Here is a 19,892-nt window from a genome sequence, read left to right on the forward strand (position 1 = left end):
ATCACATGAAAAATAATTATATTCAGATCATTTTCAGTTTCGAGCAGAGTTGAAAATGTTTTGAAGAGAATCCGTTTGTTTCGCTGCTTCCCTCTGCGTTCATCTGATGTGAGCAAAATCTCTGCTTTTGTTGGTAAGCAATGACGTTACAGCCAATCAGATGCGAGGATGAAGGATCATACCATTATGTGTAAACTGGGAGGGGTTTCTGGGAGGTGGAGCACCTGCCGCCTGGCCCTACGGTCCCCTTCCAAGTCAACTGTCTCATTTAACGATTTGTAACCTTTTTTTGACAAAGATTTTAAAAGTTTGTAAACCTTTATGCCCAAAAGAATAAACTTTCACGACAAAATAAAACAGAATTTTCTGGAAAGGGTGAAAACTCCACGAGTTTGCCTGAAAACCTTGTCAGTTTGCTTTTTCCTGTGTCACATGGTCACATACCATTTCATTGAAATGATTTGTAGCAGTATAAATGCACAAAGCCAAGTTCCATGACCAGGGTTTGGGCCGCAGAGGCACCCGCCCTCGACTGCCACACAAACCACATTGCACCGACCCCTTTTGAGGTCTCCTATGGGTGGTGGGCCCATGGGAGAGTGGTCCCACGTCGCTCCTTCGGGCTGTGCCTGACCGGGGCCCGTGGGAAGAGTCCCGGTCACCAGGCGCTCGTCTGTGAGCCCCATCTAGTCCGGATGCCTCCCTGTGAGGAGTTCCGGGCATGTCCCACTGGGCGGAGGCCCCGGGAAAGACCCAGGACATGCTGGAGAGACTATGTCTGTCAGCTGGCCTGGGAACGCCTCGGGGTCCCCCAGAGGAGCTGGAGGAAGTGGCTGGGGCCAGGGAAGTCTGGGCATCTCTGCTTAGACTGCTGCCCCACGACCCGATCCTGGATAAGCGGAGGAAGATGGATGGATGGATGGATGGATAAATGCACAAAATTAGGCATTAATGAGGTTGTTCATGAGAAGACTGTTTTCAACACACAAAACATCATAGGCCGACATCAATAAAGAGGCCACGAGTCAGACACCCTTTCCCCCCTCAACAGGACAAAGTTTATTTGAAATTATTTCGAGTGATAAAACTGATCAACATGAAACGTCCACGGGGTTCCTGCTGGAGGACACCAAAGTGAGCGGTGAGGCGGCGTGGAGGTGAACGGATGCTCGGCCCGTTAGTGTCGTCGTTCTTCGCCCACCGTCCATCAGATTTCTGAAAACAGCCTCTCGTCCATCCCTGCTGCTTTTTCACCCAAACATGCGGAGCGGAGCGTCCAAACTAAACTGGACCATCAATAAGTCTTAATCATCTCTTCTTTCCTATTTTACAAACTTTATACAACATAAAAATAGAACAATAACTATGATTACCATATTTCTTAGTGTAAATATACAATGTTTATTGCATCTTCATATAGAGTCATTTCTTATTTACTTTGTCACCATATTCCCCCTGAAAAAAACAAAAATATATAAAAGCACTGGTACCACCGAGAGACGACAGAGCGATGTAAGGCATCGACCAGCAGGAGGCGCTGCGTCACTGAGAAGAAGCAAACTGACCCCAAACAGCATCTTTCAGAGTGGATATGATTAGTGTCATAGTGTGGCTTCTGAAAAATAAACATCCATCTATTCCTTACCAGTTTCTGTGGCACTTAAGTGTTTTTTTTAACCTGTTTTCTCTACAATCAACACAAACTCATCCTTTGCATAGCAATCTATCATCCTCCTGAATCTTCCTCCAGCAGCACTCGGCTTCCTCAAGGCGTCTGCGAATGTAGTGAAGTTCTCTGAAGATCTGCAGCTGAATCACAGACTCATCAGCTGCAGCTCTGCAGAAACGGAGAACATTCTTTGCTTTTTTTAAATCAGTTCTCGGTCTTACATCAAAGTGAATCAAGTCTGGATTCAGCACAGTGTTGCTTTAGCAGTTCAACAAATGTCAGTTAACAGGAAACGTTCCCTCTCCAAATGTAAAATAAAAAAAAACACTTCCCAACTCAACGCTTCGTCCACCATCGAGAGAAACTCAAAAATCAGGAACACGAAGCCGTCGTCACCGTTCACGGGACTCCGCTGCGTTTGGCACACAGAAGAAAAAGAAAAAAACAAAACCAGCGAGTCGGCTGCAGCTTCCCTGACGGTCGGCAACCAGACCGGATCAACCAAAACCACCAGAACGTCTGGAGAAAGACCGGACCGAGTTAGTCTGCTGGAAATTCGTAGTGTTGATTATTTTCCCCCACAAACATCAAGGTTGACACAAAAAAAATAAAACAAATGGATCACAAAAAGTTCTTTTCATGAACAAAAAGCAAAGAATCAGGTTATCAAAACAGCTGGAATGACGCACAGATCAGGAAGTGTGTTTGGAGTTTGGACCTGAAGTACAAAAAGGAATTTCTTGGCATCCCGTCAGCCGGCGGGGTCGCTGAGGTGGAGCGGGCTCCTCGTTTTCCCGTCCAGGTACGGGGCATCAAACGTCGGCGTGCTGTTGGGCGCCCAGCGTCCGGCTGCTGCTTTAGTGTTAGTGTAAGGAATGTCTAATCTGAGCGTTTCTTTACCCGCCCTCCTCCACCCGCCGTGGAGTACAGTCCTGAGCTCCGGTCTGTTCACCTCATGACCGGCGGCGCCGGAGGGGCTCCTCGTAGCATAGCTGGGGGCGGAACAAAAGACGGAGGTCACTGCTGGTCAACCGGCCCAAAATTTAAAAAAAAAAAAAGGGCGGCGCCTGAATGGTTCATGATGGAAGCAGCCATCCTTCATGTGGTTCATGAGTCCCACCACCCTGCCTGGTCTCCAGCCCTCCCTGCACTACTACTTCCTGCCATTTACCTGGACAAGGTGTGTTCAGAGGGAGGAGACATCTGATTCAGCAAAACAGTAGAAAGCAGTGCAGAGACAGCTGGAGACCAGGTCAGGGGGCGGAGCTTCAGATTCATCCGATTCCTTTCATCAAAACCCGACTGGGCGGCGGCGGGACTCGTACCTTTGTTGCTTTTGCTGGGGTAGACCTTGCTGAAGGGCTTGTAGTCATCCGGAGGAGGCAGCTCTTCAATTGGGTGAAAAACAAACTTGGCTTCGAATTCATCTGAAGAAGGAAAACAAACAAAAAAAAACACATTAAGTAACAGAAAACAGAGCTGACTCAGCAGATTTATTCAGAAAAATGATGAGGTTTTAACGAGGATTAGATGGAAAACAGAGTCAGACGCTGAAGGACTCTCAGAAAAAAATCAAATAATTATCGTCCCGTCAGCATTTTGAACCGATGCAAATATTGCCAAATGAAGTATCTCAATATATCGGTGGACTGATTTTTCCAACACCCCTAGTCTAAAGCAGAGTTCTTCATCCCGTGTGGCGTCAGAAATATCTAAGAACATTTCCCACCACCAGAACATCAGCTCTGTGCTCATCCAAACAGAACCAGGCTTCACCCAGAGATTGTGAAAGATTAGACAAGACTTTTGTGTTTGACTGTGACAGACTGGTCCAGGATGACCCTGCCTTCGCCCGGAGGGGGCTGGGATAGGCTCCAGCAGCCCCTTGACCCCAACAGGGAACAAACGAATTAGGAGGTGGATGAGTGAATGAATGTTTATTTGATTTCTATTCCAGAAACGACTCCACCACGACTAAGCTTGCTCTGTTTTTGGAAAATTCCCCCTTAAACTGTCTCCACCAATCAGTCTAGGTCAGGGGTCAGCATCCTGTACCTCTCAAAGAGACATTTGGATCAGTTTCCCACAGAAATGAAAGCACAGGGAGCCGCAACAGTAGGGGTGTTAGAAAAATGTTTTTGCAGACATATCGCCATAGTTCATCTAGCAATACTTGTATTGATTCAAAATGTTTTCAGAATGATTATTTAATTATTGATTTTAATAATTTTTATCCTTTATGAGCGTGATGTTTCCTTTGATCTTTTGTCCATTTTCCACAACCTTAAACAGACGTTTCTGTCTGTCAAACAACCAGAGTTAAGATAATGGAAACAGATTCACTTTGATGCAGACTCCTATTTATTTTTTTCTGTAAATTCAGTCAACCCAATAAATTATATTAATTTTATGGATGAAGCAGCTGTTAGTTTGTTTCGCATCTGGAATCATAAGTGGTGAATCTAAGCCCCGCCCCCGCCTCTCTACCTGTTTGTTGTTTTCCCCCTCTCCAGCATGTTCTACACAGACAGCGAAACATACGGTCATCGTAGCAGCAAGTTGACAGGATATTAGGGTGCACAAACGCAAATGTAATTAATTTTACACGGAAATGGGTGGTTTTAGTCTAAGGGGGAAAAAAGGCTTTTTTTGCCGCTCGTGTCCGCTACGAGATCGCCACTAACTTTCTTTCCAGGAAAACTTTCCATCCCATAACAGACTCTGGTCCGCGTTCACAGCTGCAGACACGCCCCCTCCACGCGTTCACGCTGCTCCCTTCCTCCTGACAGTTCGCGCTACCCGAGTGTGTTAAAGGCACCACGACAATCGTAGAACATGATAGTTATTTTACAAAAACACGCAGCTCAAGCATGAAAGAGCCACGTGCGGCCCAGGAGACGTCGGTTGCCGACCCCTGGTCTAGGAGGTTTTATAAATATGTAATCAGTCTGACCAATCAGACGTGGCTCAATACTTCACTTCCTGAAAGTCTCTCACTTACAACTAAAAGAACCGCCAACGGTGGCGTTCAGCTGTGTAGCATCTTGCAGCATCCGGTGTCAAATGGAGCAAAAAGTGTATGAAATAATGAAGCTTAAAGACACGAGTCTGTCCGGCTTCTGCACTATTCCACTACATCTCCCATGATGCACTGGGTTAGTGTGACAGCAGCTCTAACCTTGCTGTCATGAAGCACAACAAACGCAAACATGAGAGTCTGATCCAACAGTTCTTCATGATGAAATCTGGTTTACAGTTTATTTTGTGTTGGATCACAAAGGAATCATTTCCAGCCAGAGATTCCAGGGTTTCTTTTTTTTAAACTTAATCTGGATTTAAGGATAAATTGTATTTCAGACTTCCAGACATTTAGGAAGTTTATTTATAAGTTATTACAAAATGAAAGAAACAGCATTGAATTGGAATGGCCAACAGCCACATTTAAACTACAAACACATTCAGACGCAGACAAATGCCTGACAGCGTCTCAGAGACGGAAAGACTGCGCATAGAGGGCGTGCAGACAGGCTGCGCAGTCGACCTTCAAGTCTGACACTACATGTAAATATGAAAGCATCGAAGAATCTTAACAGGTGAGCGTTTGGAGTGACTGCAGGACCATCAAATCCGCACGCCGTGGGCGCGGCTGGGAGGGGAGGGGTTCCTGCAGCGTCCCCCTCTGGAGGAAACGCCACCTTTGTTTCAATCCTCAACACAAGACGGAAACAAACGCCGGGGTAACGTGGAAATGAGACCGGCTTCTGCCGATGCTAAGCAGAGATTCGTCTGCCTGAAAACTGAAACGTTCAGCCAGTTGAAGCAGAGACATGCAAAGAAATGAAGGTTTCTACGCAAAAGTCCAGTTTCAGAAACGCAGCAGCTCAGCTTACGGCTAAAATCCAACACTGAGTCTTTGGTTTCAAATCAATTTTCTTTGGTTTAACTTTGTCCTCATTTCAGAAACTATTTGTTTCTGTTTTTTTTACTGTAAATAGTCTTCAAGAGATGCAATAATGTTAATGAGTGAACAAATCAATATTTTTGTCTACTGAGATAAAAAATTCAGATTTTGTTTGTTCGTTTAGGGGGAATTTGTTGACATTTCAGTCTCAGGGTCAAAACGACTCGGTGGCGGTTCATCTCCTGAGCTTCATGGCGTGTCGGCCTGGAGACTCGTGGAAGAGCGTTCCTGGTAATCAGGAAACAAAGCGCCGTTTTGCATACGAGCAGGAGGTGGTTTGCTTATCTTTGAACAGCCGCCTGCATCACAGAAAAATCCTAAACAAACTAGTTCCACTGAAGAACAGCAGCAGCCATTTTCACACAGATTCGCCTTTGATGAAGTCGTGGGAAAAACGGAAGAATCCATTCCTGCTTTCCGTGTCCCCAACGCCACGTGGACGGAGGGATGGAGGCGGGACTCACCTGTGTTTGGTCTAGAAGAGGAGGAGCTGGAGTGACCGTTGCGGATGGGTGGAGGAGGAGGGGGCGGCCCCGCTGGCGTTCTGGTAGATGGTGGAGCTGAGGAGGAGACGGGGGGAGGAGGCTTCCCCACCCGGATCTGGGGCTCTGAGCCTCCAGAGCTGTGGCCACGATACGGAGGCGGGGGAGGAGGGGCATCACGACCGCCGTTCCGAGAGCTGGGAGGGGGGGCCGGGGGGACTGTGACCAGGAAAAAAGAAAAAAGTTCAGGATTAGAATCTGAAGAGTGGAAGAACACTTTCTCTGAGAGGGGAACCGGACCGCTGAAAGGCTCGCTTTGGTTTTCTGGGACAGGAGCTGCGACCAATGCTTTTTTAAAAAGGAGGTGTAAGCTCCTCCCCAGTGGAACAGCCTCCATCAGGACCAGAGACCTGATGAAACTAAAGACACATCAATCACTTATTCATAGCTGATTCATTCTGGACGAATTTATGTCATTGTATTTTACTTTCTTTGAAAACGCCAAGGGGGAGGAGCTTAAGTATCTGGGTTTGGAAGGATACTGACAGTTTGGTAGAGTCAGTTTAATCCTTGGGGGGTTTATATTTTAATAATTGTTGTCACATATTTACTGTTGTATTCGTGTATAAATTGGTGCTGCTGGCAGATTTTGTTTCTTTGACTTAAAAAGTATTTTATTTATCAAAAGGAAATAATAATTGTAATTCAGAATTTTTCTGCTGTAAATTCTTAATAAAAATAAAAAAGGGATCATTCTAGAAACGGATAATTAATGTTCTGGTAATAAAAAGCAACGTCCCAATTTAACACTGAGAAGTGGCAGATGACACGACGTCTGTCAACAGAAGAAAAATACTTTAATCTGAATTAGAAAACGTCTTTTGGGATTTATTCAATCTTAGGGGGTCTGTTAGACATAAAAGTGATGTCAATACAGATCAAGTCAGTCTGACTGTGTGTGAGAACTGGACTGGGTGGCCCCGCCCCCCTGGCGTTCCAAACAGGAAGTAGCCGCTAAAATCTCGTAGACGTCTATTGAGAACCAAACAGCTGTTACTCGGTTTTGTTGGTCAGAAGAACCATTCAGGGTCTGACCCCTTTAAAATCATCTCTATTATTCCCCTTTTTCGTGATTCTTTTCTGTAGTTCAAGTTATTTAAATCATAAACTGGCCAATCAGATGCTCCAGTAAACGTAGGCGGAACTTTCAAAGCGACTGACAGATTTTCTGTAGTCTGCCATCAAGTAGAAGGGGCGTGGCCTTCCAGCAAGCTGGTAACAGTGGTCACCATAGAAACTCAGACCGGCTCGGACCAATCACTGCTTACTGATGTCATCAGACTCAAACATGGTGACTGAATTGACTTAATTTGGTTTGAGGAGAAAGTAAACAATTTTCTATGGATGACGTCACACTCAGTCCAGCTCTCTGATACAGTCAATGGTTGTGACTCATAACCTAATCCTGTTTCCAGAGATCAGGAAAAACAAACAAATAAATCCACTAAACTGAACCGTTTCCAGGGTTCAAACTTTGATTTTACAAAACCAGCTGATCAGCAGCTGCAGTTTGATGTCAGCTGGAGGCAGAATGAGAGAAGAGGAAAGCTGGAATATTCCAGAAAACTTCAGGAATGCAGAGGAACCTGGAGAATCGTTTGTTGGCCCATTACACGCAGGCAACACGTCAGTTCCAGTTTGGCGAGTTTGGAGTTACAAACGTTTCCACGCCGGATGGAACTGAGGCCGCGTTTCTACGACAACCTGGAGGCAAAGAGTCCCTCGACAAATGTGAATAACAGAGGAAATCAGATGGTTGTTGTCTGGATGTGTGTGTGTGTGTGTGGGGGGGGGGTCATGTGATGAAGATGCTATATATGCAGCTAAATGTAAGAAAACTGTTGATCTCTTCAAAAATCCAGACGTCAGAAACCGCTCGACTGCCAGCTGTAGCATCTGTGTGCGTGTGTGTGTGTGTGTGTGTGTGTGTGCGTGTGTGAGACCACGTTCATACCTGCTCTGCGTCCAGGTGGTTCTCTGGCGGGCGGCGGTGGCCGGCTGCCCTGCTGGGAGGATGGAGAAGGAGGGGGCGGTGGGGCTTGACTCCGCCCCCCTGATGAGTGCTTCTTACGCAGCGAGTTGTGTCTCCGCGGGAGCTCAGGGGCCCCCCCTCCATCCACGTCGGAGGGCCCGTTGGAGACCCCACCTGACAGGTGAGGTCTGTAAGGGGGAGGAGGGGGAGGAGCGTGAGAGCCGCTGGGCTGCGGTCTGCTCGAGGACGACGGGGGCCTCGCCGTACTTGACGGCGCGGGAGCTCTTTGCGGCGTTGGTGGGAGGGGTTTCTCTCTTGAAGCAGGCGCTTGCGGAGCGTTGCCGCGGTTTCCTCTGTTGAAGGGGGGAGGGGGCGGCGGGGCAGATGTGCTGTGCTTCATCCCGCCGGAGGAGCTGCTGTTGTGGGAGTGGGAGATGTCTGGCAGGGAGGGGCGGTGCGACCGCTGGGGCTCCGACGAAGAGGGCCTGTTGGGCGGGGTGGGGGAGCTGGAGCGACCCGTGGGGGGGCGAGGAGCAGCAGGCCGGGATCCCGGCGGCTTGAGGGCGGATCTGCCGAGGGAACCAACAACCGGACCGTCTGGGAGGAGGAGAGAGGCGGAGAATCATGCAGACATCAAACACAGAGAGGCGGAGCTTCCAGTGGGCTGAACGTGGGTTTTTGAACACATGTAGTGTTCGTACGGGACTACTCGTTGGTAGAGCATGGACCTACAGTTGGAGGAGTCTTGGTGTGAAATGTCAAAGCGGTTTAAATCTGGTGAATCTCTCTCCAGGTTTTCTCTTTCGCAGCTCTATTCCCATATTTTAGGGTTTAGTCTGTGTCCCAATTCCTTCCCTGCTCACTTCATAGGGCGTTTGCCATTTTCCAGTCCTGTCCGAATCTACACTTCCAAAAACCAAGTGCCCTAGAAATTTCTGCGAAAAACCAATGAGCATCGATGCTCACTAGATAGGCAAATATAGACCACAATGCATTGCGTTTGAACAGTTTTTGCCAGAAATTAGTATTTAATTTTTTTTTTTTAAACCATCAATGTTTTAATCTTCATAAGACAGTGGACTCATTTATGAGCAAAACGCTCAATGAGATTTTAACTTCATGAAATCGATGATGTCATATTCACCCTTAAAAAAAAAAACATGGTGTCTGAATTGCTTTTAATTCGTAGTCCTGCACTGAATAGTTTCAGGAGTTAGGGAGTCGGGTGAAGCTTTGGTGTCGTAGAATTCCAGCCGGACACAAGCCGCAATTATTCCTTTCTCCTTCATTCAACCGGTTGGCACTTCCATGTTTGACAAGGATCCATACGTCTCTCCCAATCCAGAGTCCTGATTGGACAAAGGTCAACTGATGCGCCCAGTCGCCACACGTTTTGTTCCTGGAACTTTAACACGGACTGAGAAACTTGGGTAATGACGCGCGGACGAACGGGTTTTGAACGTGGAACCCCAAACTGCACATACACGTCTGTTTACATGGACTTTTCACAGAAAGTGTCGCTCAAACCCGCTGAGAACGCAGCATTACCTGAATGCAGTATTACTTTCACCGCCATTTTCAGTCTGGATTTTCATTTCTGTACATTTTCTTTTAACGTTCAGACAAAACAAACGCAAACGAAAGGAATTAAAGCTGCAAAGTTCCCTTTAAGCACCAGACTTTAACAATGAATATTTTATATTGACGTTGAGTAAAAATAACCGTTTTCATTCATAATTTAAGCTCTTCATGCGCCAGAGCCGCTGGAAATAACTTCTCAAGAAAAAAAAGAGGCTTTCAAAGAAAAATAATCCAGCGTTTGATGTAGATTTGAGATTTTCAGGCAGGACTTCATGATTTCTTTCATTAAAACTAAAATGTAAAGAACCTTTTGACTTAGGACAATCATAAGGAAACTACAAACTATAAAAACACAAAAACTAAACTACAAATCAGAGGAAAACAGATTATTAGTGACTGATGACAAACTTTCAAGTCTCTACTTATGAGATGTAATATAAATTTATAAAATCTTTAGGTTTAAGTTTTTTTAAACAAAAAAAATGTTCTTTTGCAACTTTTTCTGAACATAATCTATATGTTTAACTAATAAAGTTGATACTTTGTCAGTCATTCAAATGTCTAACTATAAGAAGCCTTTTTAGAACCAAACAATGTTTTTTTTTTTCCCAAAGACACTTGAATCGTGTCGACCTTGTGAATCAGCATTTGAAGTATTTATGAGACTCATCTTAACCTTCAGGAGACGCCGTTAACTCAAAGAAAACCTCAATCTAAATCTGAAAAACGGGTCTGAAAAGGGGAAAGAAAAGATCACGATCTTTACCTCCAACGGGCCGTAATTTAGGCACACCTCCTTGAAAAAGTCCTCCCATTCCCATTGGTCCTCCACCTCCAAAACCTCCACCACTGCTCCCTCCTCCTCCTCCTCCTCCTCCTCCTCCTCCTCCGCTGCCACCACCGCCAGATTCTGACAAAGCAGAAATAAGGTCAACGAATTCCAGAAAATTACAGGTTTTCAAATCAGGAATGTAAAACAGAAAACCTGTTTTTAAACCAAAAACGTACAAACATTTTCAAACTTTTGGACAAAAGCAGCAAAAATTGAATTTAAAGAGCACTTGTTTATAAAAAAATTAAGATGTTATTACGACTGTTGTGATTTTGGGCTATACAAATAAGATTGAATTGAATTGAATTCCATCTGTTCTGTTTTGCGATGTTTTAAAAGGTTTAACTCAAACACATGTAGAGAAATGGAGATCCCTTTATTGGCAAATAATCAGCTGTTTTACACAATCCCATAATAATCACCAATATTGCAGCATGCATTCTGCGTTTGCTGCCACTCACTCTCTATAATCGGGGCGCTGCGGTCATTCACCACCACCTTCTTTAGCTTGGCGCCTTTGTGGATGTCCGACAGCAGCGCTCCTCTGCCTTTGGCCCCGCCCTGATTCAGCTTGGGGGGGTTGTTGTTGGCCTGTGGGGGGAGGTCAACATATAGTCACATCTTTGAGACGGGATAACCCGTGACAACACGGCGCTCCGCACAAACTCTGGACTTATTTAACTTTCCTGATGCTCATGGAGACGCTGCGCCGCAGGACGCCATCTCCATCAGGCTCATCCATTGACTGTCTATCAGGACTGGACTGAGTGTGACATCATCCGTAGGCTCCACCTACTTTTATTAAGGCATCGGATTGGTCCTTTATAACTTCAACGACTTAAACTACAGAAAAAATGTCATAAAAAAATGAGGATTATCAAGAAGATGTTAAAAAAATAGACCAATAGATTAACTGAGTTAGAGAGGGTTTATTTATCTATAGAAGTCTATGGGACTTTGGAGCCAGCAGGTACTTCCTATTTGGAATGCAAAGGGGGGGGGGGGGGGGGGCGTCACTCAGTCCAGTTCTCATATACAGTCAATGGTCATAGCTTCGCCAAGAAAAGTATTTTTTATTATTTGGCAATAAATGGGGGCGTATGATGAGGACTAGAAAAACATCAAGTGAATAAAGACAAACAGAAACCTCATTGAAAGCTGGGGGAGGTGGGGGTCCAGGTGGAGGAGGTGGGGGAGGAATAGGCATCCTGACCCTCGTATGGCACTTTTTCTACACGACGTCAAGGCCAGCAACTTCACTGTGAGCAGTGGGTCGACGCACACCAACTCCTGAAAGACATTTGTGGAGAACCGTACGTTTCAATAAAGTTTTCTTCAACATAACAGGAAGTGAAACTCTTCAACAGTGAGCCGCTCAGGTGAACGGCCTCCTCAGTAATGCTGACAGACCAGCAGGAAGGAGCAGCGTCAACTGGTTATGTGAATTCAGGTGAGAGCCATTTGTGTTCTGAGGCTCACCTGTGACCGTCACACCTGCAGACGCACTTTTACACTTTACAAAAGCAAAGCGTCATCATGACAACAAAAAACATCTTTACATTTATTCCTGAGGACCAAACACCATCAGGAATCTTTCATTGGTGTTTTTTACTCTATTTGACCGGTCAAAATAATGCAGCACTGGACTGCTTCAGTAAACCTGGGAGGTGGTTTAGTGCCCCCCCAGGTTTATTCACAATAAAGAAGTTCAACTGACAGCTTCCCCCGAGGACTTTGAGTTGAGAGGAGTTTCAGTCTAAATCTATTTTTGAAGTCATTAAAGGTTATGATGGGAGATACAATCAACAGAATGAAAAACCCAAAAGCAGTTAAAGCTCATTTCAATATTGATCTTATTTTTGAAGTCACTGTTTAGTTACTTAACATTGAATAACAAACTAATCATTTTAGGAGGAAATTCTGCAGCTTCTTTAGTTAATCAGTTAAAAGCATTGATTAATGATATCAGATCAATGCGTAACCAGGACTGGGAAACGAGCAGCATCGTTTCTGTGCAGCTGTGGATCCACATGAGGTGCAGACACGATGAAGACTCTGGATGAAGATGCTGGGCTTTAGGCATCATTTTCATTTTGAGCCAACAGCCACAAAATCATCCAACAAAAAGGCACAAAGTGTTGGTCAGACAACAAAAGTGCTGATTAACTGGATGCTATAGAAACAGTCCCTAATCTGAGTTTTTATGGTTTTCCTCTCATTTCTATAGTTTTTAACCGTAAAAAAAACAACCTTTGTGCTATTTGATGAATACATTTACTAAAAACATGTTTACTTCTTAAAGGATGTATAACTTTCTTGACTAGTTAGGGAGAACCACTGCAGGGACAAAGTCAAAAGCATAACGATCATAAAACCAGCAGAACTGCTCCACATTTACCGTCAGCCATAAAGTCATAAAAATACACTAAAACCTGATTTACATCACCAATTATCGACTATGCAACGATTGTGAGGATTAAAAATAACTCTTCTATAGGAAAGATTTAGTTATTCTGCCATTTATTCTAAACATTTAACAAAGAGCTAAAAGAAGGATCATCTACTTGTGAGCAGAAACATGGAAAACGGTCCTGAGAGAGCGTCTGATGTCCCTGGACCCTTTGACGGCTGATAACGTGAGGCAGCTTTGGAGCAGAGAAATCGCTGGAATCTCACCAGGCCAGATCATTCATTCAGTTACGTGTAAAAGAAAACATGTAAGCAGATACTGGAAGGCTCGTGACTGCTCCCAAAGCTGCTCTGTGAGCCAAAATTGCAGTTATTGGGACAAAAACATCCATATTTTAAGTGGTAAAATAAGAACTTTGGTATCCTGTAAATCCTAATAAGATGGCTGATGTTATCTGATCTCTATATTGTTTAGTGTCTGTCCTTTTTAATCTGTTAGACAGCAGTTAATTCTCCGTCAGCACAAACTTTCTTCACCTTTAGCCCATAATCCCCCTTTTCCCATCAGGATCAAAGCAGAACGGCGTTAAAGCAAAGCAAGGCGTGATGAACTTTCCTCCCCGTCCAACAGGAGAAAGTCAGAAACACAGCTGGGGAGGGAAGGCTGGATGAGGAAGTGGGATGCTTTAGTGGTTAGGGAAATACAGGCGGCTGCTTCTGGGCCCTGGAGGGGCCCTCCAACCCCAAACAGGGACCGCTCTGTGGGACTGACACTTTCCTGAAAGCTTCCTCATTTACTCTGCATGCTTACAGACATAAATATTTAGATAAAACACAAAAACCAATAATCAAAAGGTAGTTTTAGACCAAAAAGGAGAGATTGATGCTTCTTTCATGAGCAACAAGTGATCAGTCATTGGGGTGACACCAAACAGAACTCCTATTTACAGACTTCAACAAACAGCTTCTTCTTCCTGGTAGAAACAGGCGAGAAAGGTTGTCATGCGCAGTAACAATCTCATAAAATACCTACTTAAGACGTAATTAGAACACAGCGGTGGATTAGAGTTTTTGGCCCCTAAAAGTGATTTCTGGGATCTGAAACTGAGCTGTTTGAAGCAAGAAAAAAAAAGTGGGGGATCAGTCTGAATGTCCAGGAGGAGAACAGAAGCTTCCAGCTGCGGGAAATACATCCACAATTTCTGCCATAAAAGTCCGTTAAACTAGTCGGGCCGAGGCAGGTTGTGCCGCCGCTCCCAGGTGAAGCAATAACATACCTGGCGTTAAGCTAGCAGAAACTTAGGTGGAGTTCGGTTAGCTTCCCGGCTCGGTTCGTAACTCACCCCGACTTGACGAGCTTCGGTAGTTTTGTCCTCCAGAACAACATGAATGGTCGGTGGTCGACGGCAGTCCTTCGTCAAAGCAGTTCGACGACAGAGAAGCAAACAGAACGAGACGCGTTGACGTGACGCTTTAGGTACACATACAGGTTAGGCAGCTAACATTAGCGAGCTGCGGTCGGTTGACCAGAAACTAGCCGCGGTGGGTTAGCTGCTTTAGCGCAGAGCTTGTTTACTGCTGTGCTGTCAAACGGCTAGCCGAGCGGTAACAACATTAAACAAAACCCGCACTTAAGGCGTCTGACTGACACTTCCACGCAATGTACGGTGTCTAGGAAAACTTCATCCGCACTCCTGACTCGCAGGCAGAGCCATCCTTCCCGCTGACACCGTTTTTTTATCGGTCTGTTCTCGGAAACCCGGAAACCAGCGAAACGGCTCAAAATGGAGGCAATTTTGGTGCTGCGTTCATATGTAATCGGAAATCGTAACTCTTTTTTCCTAAAATGAGAAAACAATTATCCAGTTGGTCATTTATTAGCATAGATTTAAGTAAATTATAGCATTGGATTATGTTTGCATTATTTTCTAATTCTGAAATGGGAAACAAGTATATGTAAAACCATTAGGTTTGATAACTTTTACCTGTAGTTGTAAATTTCACTGTAATAAATAACCTTTTAATTTAGGTCACGGTAAAAGGGATTAAAGGACTCTATCAGATATCATAGGCTGGACAATCAGCCTTGCTCCTCACAGTCACCGGTTCACCTATGCGGGATGTTTTGGGGTGTGGGGGTTAAGGATCTAGAAGCCTGGAGGGGGCACAAAGGGACAAACACTGTTGGCCCCTACTATGGACTGTATAAGAGTTCTCTTGTACAGTCAATGGCCCTTAAACATCATGTAACCCCTTTGGTTGACAAATCTTAAAATATTTTCACTGTACTTTTTTTGAAGTTTAATAAATTAAAGATTGATTTCCAGGATTAATGTTGTTTTGTTTTCAAAAGAGCTTTAATAAAAGTTTTTTTAAGTGTACAATTTCTGAAGTTTCTTAAAGCTATCTTGGTCTGAATGCAGCGCATGCGCACCGTGAAGGCTTGTCACTTCCTGTCAAGATGGCGGCGAGCAGAGGGGTTACGGGCCTGTGGAGGACGTCCATGACCCTAAGAAGACCCTCTTTCTGTGTCCCTGCTGCCCTCCGAACACAGAGTTCCGCGAGCGGGGACCTCCTGCCCCGCACCTCGCTGTCCAGGCCTCCCTGGGCGGACCAGCCGATCCCGGTCGAGGCGGAGGAGGAGCGGCGGCGGCGGCACGCCGCGGTGGTGAGCGCCGTCAACCGGCGGATCCAGAACCAGGACTTTGGCCGCCTCTTCGCTGTGGTCCATTTCGCCGGCCGCCAGTGGAAGGTCACGAACGAAGACCTGATCCTGATCGAGAACCACATCGACGCGGAGTGCGGGGAGCGGATCCGCGTGGAGAAGGTGCTGCTGGTGGGAGCGGAGGACTTCACGCTGGTGGGGAGGCCCCTGCTGGGGAGGGAGCTGGCCAGGGTCGAAGCCACCGTGATCGAGAAGACTGAGTCCTGGCCCAAAGTCCACATGCGGTTCTGGAAGAGACACCGGTACCAGCGCAAACGGATCATAGTGCAGCCGCAGACCGTCCTGAGGATCAACAGCATCGATCTGGCTCCACATCTGTCATGATCTGGGGGGGTCAAACTGGACATCTGACCCTGAATCACGTGATCATCCTCTTTGTAAACCTTCTCATAAAGTTTAAAATATATTAAAACAAAAGCTTTTTTTTTTGCTCTAACATTTGAGGATCAGTCTGGAGCTTATTATCCTTCAGTTTGTTGTCCAGAGACTGAAAGTTCTGAGTCGTTTTCACGTTTCTTGTGAGGCTTTAGCTCTGAAACGCCACAAGACAAACGATGTAAAAGACTTTTATTCTGAAACCTCATTCATTCGTTACCCTGGAAAGCTGAACAGAAGGCACTGTTGAACATTTCTGCTCAGTGATACGTTGGAAAACTGAAACGGTAGAAAATAAATCTGCTTGTTCAACAGGCAAATAGAAAAGAGATGCTGGAGTCAACATGAGGGTAAATCTATGACATTAATAGGATGAAAATCAACATTGTCAGCTTGAACGCTATCAGATCCTGGTGATTTTAAGGTGTCTTACTAACAGAGGTAACCACGCCTGGGATCACGTGACCTAAGCTTTAAGTGGGATTAACAGATCTTTTCTCCTCACATCCACCCCCAAAGCAGAGCAGGAGTCTTTTCCTAAAGAGGGCTCGCTTCGCTACGACAAATCTGATTCTAACACACTGGCTGTCTGCCGTGAACATGAAGCGTCTCAGATCCGCTTTCTCCTTAAAGACCAAACAAAAACTTTCTGAATTTAGGAAAATGCTTCAAACTTGATGGGATCAGGGGCCGTCGTTGCCCCCAAACCTAAACTTTCCATCTCTGGAGAGAATGAAGTGAAGCAAGGCGGGAACACAAAGGCCTTTTGATCACCTCAGTGATCCGGCAAAGTCCTAAACGGGAGTTATAAATGAAAACCGAGGGAATAAAAACACAAAGGTCGGATCTTTCCACAGAAAACAGGACAGATCCCAGACTGAGCCGTCTCTTCTCCTGAGCCAAAAACAGATTTTCAGAACAAAATTTCAAGTATTATCTTTAGAAGTCCGATTAAAATAGTCCAAAAGATCGACTCTTCTTCTTGGAAGTCGTCCTCTTCTGCTTGTGCAGATTTCTTTTCCTTCTGTTTGTCGTCAGGCGAGCCCTTATCGAAGGGGTCCAGGTGTGCCGTCTGATCATAGAACACCCGCATTTCAAACTCGCTCTCCAGGTAAGACGGGTGGCCGTAAATCCCGATGCCCACCGGCCTGGAGAAGTCCCTGGGAACCACGACCACGTCGTGGCCGCAGGTGACGGACTGCAGCCTGTAGGTGTCAAAGTTGGGGTGCAGGGTTTTGTCCGACACGTACAGGTCCGCGTCCCCCTTCAGGCTCTTCATGTGCAGGATGATTCTGCCGTCGTGGTTGAGGCGCAGGTAGCTGTAGTTCCCGGCGCCGATGTGACCCTGAACCACGTGCAGCAGCGCCCACTCCGCGGGGACGCCGCCGTCGTCCTCCTCCTCCGAGGAACCCAGGAAGCTGGCGGCCTGCGGCAGCGAGAGGGCAACGAGCAACGCGATGCAGCTCAGCATCATGGTGGCGGCATCGGTCAGGCAGCGAGCAGACAGCCTGAAACGGAAGAAGAGCTGAACGAGGAAGACCGCCAAGCTCTAAAGCCCCACGCCGACCCCCATCTGATCCGTTTTTTAATTACACGGATGCCATTTTTAGCCAAAATCAACAAACTTGTGTCGTTTTCTAGGACTCAGTTTCCGCAGAGCGGCAGGAGCTCATCAAAAATTCACCTCTGAGCTGCTGAGAGCTCTCCGTTTACATGCAGATTTACTTTAATACTTATTTTAATTGAACTTAGTTTTTTTCTTTGTGTCAAAAAAAGAGATAAAAAAATAGATTAAAATGCAGCTTTTTGACATTCCATCATAAAATGTGTAGCAATTTAATATTTCTTTTTATTAGTTTATTGAGTAGGCAAACCTTTAAACCCTTTTCTATTTTTTTTTTACAAAAATCCAGCTCCACTCATCAAAAACCATTAATGGATTTCATTTTCTTTTGATGTTCTTGTAATAATCTGCGATTAAATGAATGTAAATTACAGTTAAATTACAACCATCAGTTAACTGAAAACGGCTTATTTTAGGGCAACACTTGCTGGAACAGAAAATCAAGGCCAAGTTTGTTTAGTTTTGAAAACCACACAGAAATGTTTTTTTAAATTCTTTTAAACCCCTTTTTTAAGTTCAGGAATGAATTCCGGTCATGACCCAAAGTTGTCATAACTTCTCATGTAGTTTCCTGCTTGGATCATCAGAACATCATCATCAGCTGCTGAGGCAAAAGTTCCTTTTGGGTGTTTGGTTTCTGGAGGACAAATGGATTTAGAGGAATCTGACGTCCACACACGGCAGGTAAAAATAACCCCCGTCCTCCTCTCTGTCGACTCTGACCTTTGACCTTTGATTCGGGGCAGCGAGGCTCCGACCCACTCAGCGTCCAAACAAACACACAGCAGTCACGTTTAGTTTCTATTCGAGTGTCTTCGTGTTAACGGCAAACAACAAACCACAGCAGCCTCGATTCCAGTTCGGGTTGACCTTTAGCACCTGTTACCTCGTCTGTGACGCTTTCAGAGCAGGAAAAGTTCAACCGATCAGGAAACAAACATGTTAGCGGGGCTGAAACACTGTGAGCTAACTGTAACGCAGCCACGTTAAATGTTACTTTTCCGGCATAAACAAACGTAAAACAAAGTTTAGGGAAGAGGCGCGTGAAAAGTTAAAGCTCGAACACTGGCTAGTCTGTCCTAAAACGAGTCGTGAAAGGCGGCGGAGACTTTACTTACACAGCTGTCGCCTCTTTGGCTGCATCTTCATTGAAGTGGAACTTCTTCACTTCCAATCTGTGACGACACAAGCATGCGACGGCGCTCGAGCGCCACCTACCGGCTGGCGATCGTTCTACAACGATGACATTACACCTGGCCTGAAGTAAAGTTAGTGGACTATTAGATTTAATGTATCAATTATTCGTATTGTAATTATGTATTTTTATATTACTGGACTTACTTATTGATCCTACATGCATAATCATTTATTTATTATTTAAATTAATTTCTGTCGTTAGGGGATCATTTATTCTTATTTGATATTTTAACATAATTGTTTCCGTATTTACACTGACCCGGCCCTATTTTAGCAGTTTGAGGGACGACCGCTGATGTCTGACTGTCAAAACACACCTATGACCTCAAATCTAATGGAAAGAATTGGCGCTCTGCACATTAGCGTTTTAATGTTTTGTCAGACAGCGTCACCCATGTGGACTTTTAATCTGAAATCAGATTAATGTTTTATAAAAAATGGTTTCATTCCTATTTGGATGCTCTCCTAAATCCCTCATTTTGTTACCAAAGGAAATGTGTTTTAATGGATTTTTTAATCATTTATTTTAAAACACACACATACAGCAGAATACAGAGGATGTCATAAAGACAAAAAGCTCAGGACTTAAAGAAATGAAACGGTTTAGACGACCAAATGTGAAGAATCCAGACTGTAAAAAGATGCATTCATGTTTAAGAGCTGATATGGAATTATTGGATATGAACCAAAGAGAAAAAATCTGCTGCAAATTCCACATCTTATTTTTTTCCCCCCATTTTCAGCTGTTGATTAACAAACTATTTGCTAAAATTTGAAATCATTAACAAGAAAAAGAGTCAAGCTTCTTTTAAAAATCATACTTGGTCTGTGTTCGGAGTGATTTTTCCTTTTTTGTGTGTTATAAATACACAAAAGAAAAAAAAAACTTTATGGAAACACAATCTAATTGATTTAAAATCTAATTGATTTAATTGAAATCTGGATTTCTTTTTCTTTTGGTGTTATGAACAAAACACTGAATCTTTTTGACCGGAATAATTTACA

The 19,892-nt window shown here is 44.8% G+C and overlaps 3 protein-coding genes across 3 annotated transcripts; 1 reads left to right on the forward strand and 2 right to left on the reverse strand.

Annotated features, from left to right (window-relative positions):
* Positions 1-1,032: 1,032 nt before the first annotated feature.
* On the reverse strand, positions 1,033-14,772 carry wipf2a (WAS/WASL interacting protein family, member 2a). Its single transcript, XM_023957896.2, has 8 exons — positions 14,310-14,772; positions 11,705-11,847; positions 11,019-11,148; positions 10,492-10,635; positions 8,127-8,741; positions 6,095-6,331; positions 2,995-3,096; positions 1,033-2,661 (listed from the first exon to the last, which is right to left on the reverse strand). The coding sequence occupies exons 2-8, from the start codon at positions 11,762-11,764 to the stop codon at positions 2,618-2,620; spliced, it is 1,332 nt and encodes a 443-aa protein (XP_023813664.1). The 5' UTR covers positions 11,765-11,847; positions 14,310-14,772; the 3' UTR covers positions 1,033-2,617.
* Positions 14,773-15,427: 655 nt separating this feature from the next.
* On the forward strand, positions 15,428-16,395 carry mrpl21 (mitochondrial ribosomal protein L21). Its single transcript, XM_004065486.5, has one exon. It carries the CDS (start codon positions 15,428-15,430, stop codon positions 16,013-16,015), a length of 588 nt encoding a protein of 195 aa, XP_004065534.1. The 3' UTR covers positions 16,016-16,395.
* c1h6orf120 (chromosome 1 C6orf120 homolog) lies at positions 16,242-18,922 on the reverse strand. Its single transcript, XM_004065485.4, has 2 exons — positions 18,809-18,922; positions 16,242-17,574 (listed from the first exon to the last, which is right to left on the reverse strand). The coding sequence occupies exon 2, from the start codon at positions 17,538-17,540 to the stop codon at positions 16,980-16,982; it is 561 nt and encodes a 186-aa protein (XP_004065533.1). The 5' UTR covers positions 17,541-17,574; positions 18,809-18,922; the 3' UTR covers positions 16,242-16,979.
* Positions 18,923-19,892: the final 970 nt, after the last annotated feature.

The sequence above is a fragment of the Oryzias latipes genome, chromosome 1 (assembly GCF_053564925.1).
Source record: "Oryzias latipes strain Hd-rR chromosome 1, Olatipes_Hd-rR_3.1".
Lineage (NCBI taxonomy): Eukaryota > Metazoa > Chordata > Actinopteri > Beloniformes > Adrianichthyidae > Oryzias > Oryzias latipes.

What these genes read in the sequence shown, in the direction of transcription:
- wipf2a (XM_023957896.2), bottom strand. Translation starts at nt 11,764, where the DNA reads ATGCCTATTCCTCCCCCACCTCCTCCACCTGGACCCCCACCTCCCCCA. An exon ending in CAGCGCCCCGATTATAGAGA is followed by an intron (nt 10,636 to 11,018) that starts GTGAGTGGCAGC and finishes CTGCTTTGTCAG; the next exon opens with AATCTGGCGGTGGTGGCAGC. An exon ending in CTCTTCTAGACCAAACACAG is followed by an intron (nt 3,097 to 6,094) that starts GTGAGTCCCGCC and finishes TTCCTTCTTCAG; the next exon opens with ATGAATTCGAAGCCAAGTTT.
- mrpl21 (XM_004065486.5), top strand. Translation starts at nt 15,428, where the DNA reads ATGGCGGCGAGCAGAGGGGTTACGGGCCTGTGGAGGACGTCCATGACC.
- c1h6orf120 (XM_004065485.4), bottom strand. Translation starts at nt 17,540, where the DNA reads ATGATGCTGAGCTGCATCGCGTTGCTCGTTGCCCTCTCGCTGCCGCAG.